The sequence below is a fragment of the Opisthorchis viverrini genome (assembly GCF_000715545.1).
Source record: "Opisthorchis viverrini unplaced genomic scaffold opera_v5_480, whole genome shotgun sequence".
Lineage (NCBI taxonomy): Eukaryota > Metazoa > Platyhelminthes > Trematoda > Opisthorchiida > Opisthorchiidae > Opisthorchis > Opisthorchis viverrini.
The window spans coordinates 133,535-135,312 of NW_008752138.1; the positions used below are offsets into that span (position 1 = coordinate 133,535).

The window sequence follows — 1,778 nt, forward strand, 5'->3', positions numbered from 1 at the left end:
TGATCTAGATTTGTTAACCTGGGACAAGTCCGGGAACCCAACAATGGAAGTTTGTCAAATTGGGGCTTGCGGGATTCCAGAGGTAAGGTCGAACTTGGTTCGCGATACCGCAAGGATCCATTGGAACCCAACCAATCTTGAACAGTGACAAGACGAGATAAGTGGAAACTGAAGATACAGCAATTGGCCTACCCGCTCGGCCATGATCGTTGACCCTGTCTGCATCTATCGATCGGCTAAGGGATTCACACAAACCAATCAGGCACGACCCTATACACATCGTCCAGTTGAGTAATCATCTTATCGTTGTATGCTATGAATGCCTGTGCACTTTCGTGAGATCAACATATACTCACCGCTCGGACAACTGAACTTTAATCCGTCTGACGCACCGGATCACAACAGAAACGCACAACAAAAAGTACTTTTTAACTCGACCCATCTACTGTTGGACCTCGCCGAATTTGTTGGTCGGCTAAGTCAAACAGCTTAGATTTCGAAACGTCACCTGAGTGCAAATAGTGCTTTGAAAAGTTTCAAACTACGTCAAAGGACAAACATTTTGGATAGTCAAATAAACTCAACTTAGCCAACCGTTTTTCAAACCCGGATTTCCCTGTAAAAACAGCATTGGTTAAGCAAACCAAGTCAGTGGATGTTTCAGAACTTTCTGGAGGCACATCTATCCCTCCCTCATGCCTTCATGTGCCGAACGACGTGAGGAGTGTTTGTAAGCAGGACCTCTCATCTGTACATAGGGGACGTTCTCGTGTCAGGGGAACTTTGACAGTTTTACCAGGAAGATACTAACTTACAAAAAAGAAATCCTACTGATGAAATTGGGGACTTTTAATATGAAACAGGGAAAAACTCTTCTCCTCGCTCACTGCAAGGCGAGCAGTGTATCGTGATTCCACGATGATAGAACTACTAAGGTGAACGTATTCAGCTGATACGAATAAATCAGAACACAACGCAATGCAACACAAATTCCCAGCGAGCCAATCAGATTTCATGCAAATCAAATTTCGAACAACTGCTCTTTTTGAAGGCATTGAATGCTTTTGAGAAACTTTATAAACACGTGTAGAGGTAACGGGAATGTCCACTCAACCGCAAACTGATAGTCTGCTAGGCTCGCGGACTGCGCTTACCTGGTGAGCCCCAAGATGTGTGAAACCGGTCGTGGGCTGTCGAAGTGTTTTCAGCAACCTTGTGAGTAGATTCTCTCATGAAAATATACTGCGATATCTCGAATACTGTACCAATTGAAACAGTTAGTTAAAGAATATCATAGAAAAGAGATCCAGTTCAGGGTACAATAGTTTCCCTAACTAAAAACCCGAATAAATTCTCCTGTATGAAGAAAGAAAACTGGTAGGACCAACGATCATAAACAAAGGGGCTAACCCCATAATTAGTCGTGTGTTGTAGTTTGAAACTTTCTTGTTGATTACTGACTTGTTGTTTCACCCATTGTGGGATACCAAAAACAAGGCAGGTTGAGACAGTCTGTCATGGAGACAAGAGGAGATTCTTACAAATAGAGCTACGGGGCGAGCAGTACCGAACCAATAATTAGTGCTTGTGATTGGTCCATGTTCCGACCAATCAGGATGTCCCTTCTTTGTATCGGTAGGCAGTTTGCATCATATCCGTCCAATCGACGTGAGGCCTGTTTCTTTCGAGCAGCATGAGAATTCTGTCTCAATAAGATATTGGTTCCGGTTATCTATCCTCAATCCCCGAGCATATCGTATCACTAGTCTGTGGCCATT

General features: G+C 43.5%; 1 protein-coding gene across 1 annotated transcript in view; it reads right to left on the reverse strand.

Annotated features, from left to right (window-relative positions):
* Positions 1-1,131: 1,131 nt before the first annotated feature.
* T265_11312 (hypothetical protein) overlaps positions 1,132-1,778 on the reverse strand; it is a gene marked incomplete at both ends in the record, with an annotated part of 6,153 nt that continues 5,506 nt past the window's right edge. The window contains one exon of the mRNA XM_009177937.1: positions 1,132-1,259. Coding sequence (XP_009176201.1) covers positions 1,132-1,259 — 128 coding nt within the window. The remainder of the gene's footprint in view (positions 1,260-1,778) is intronic.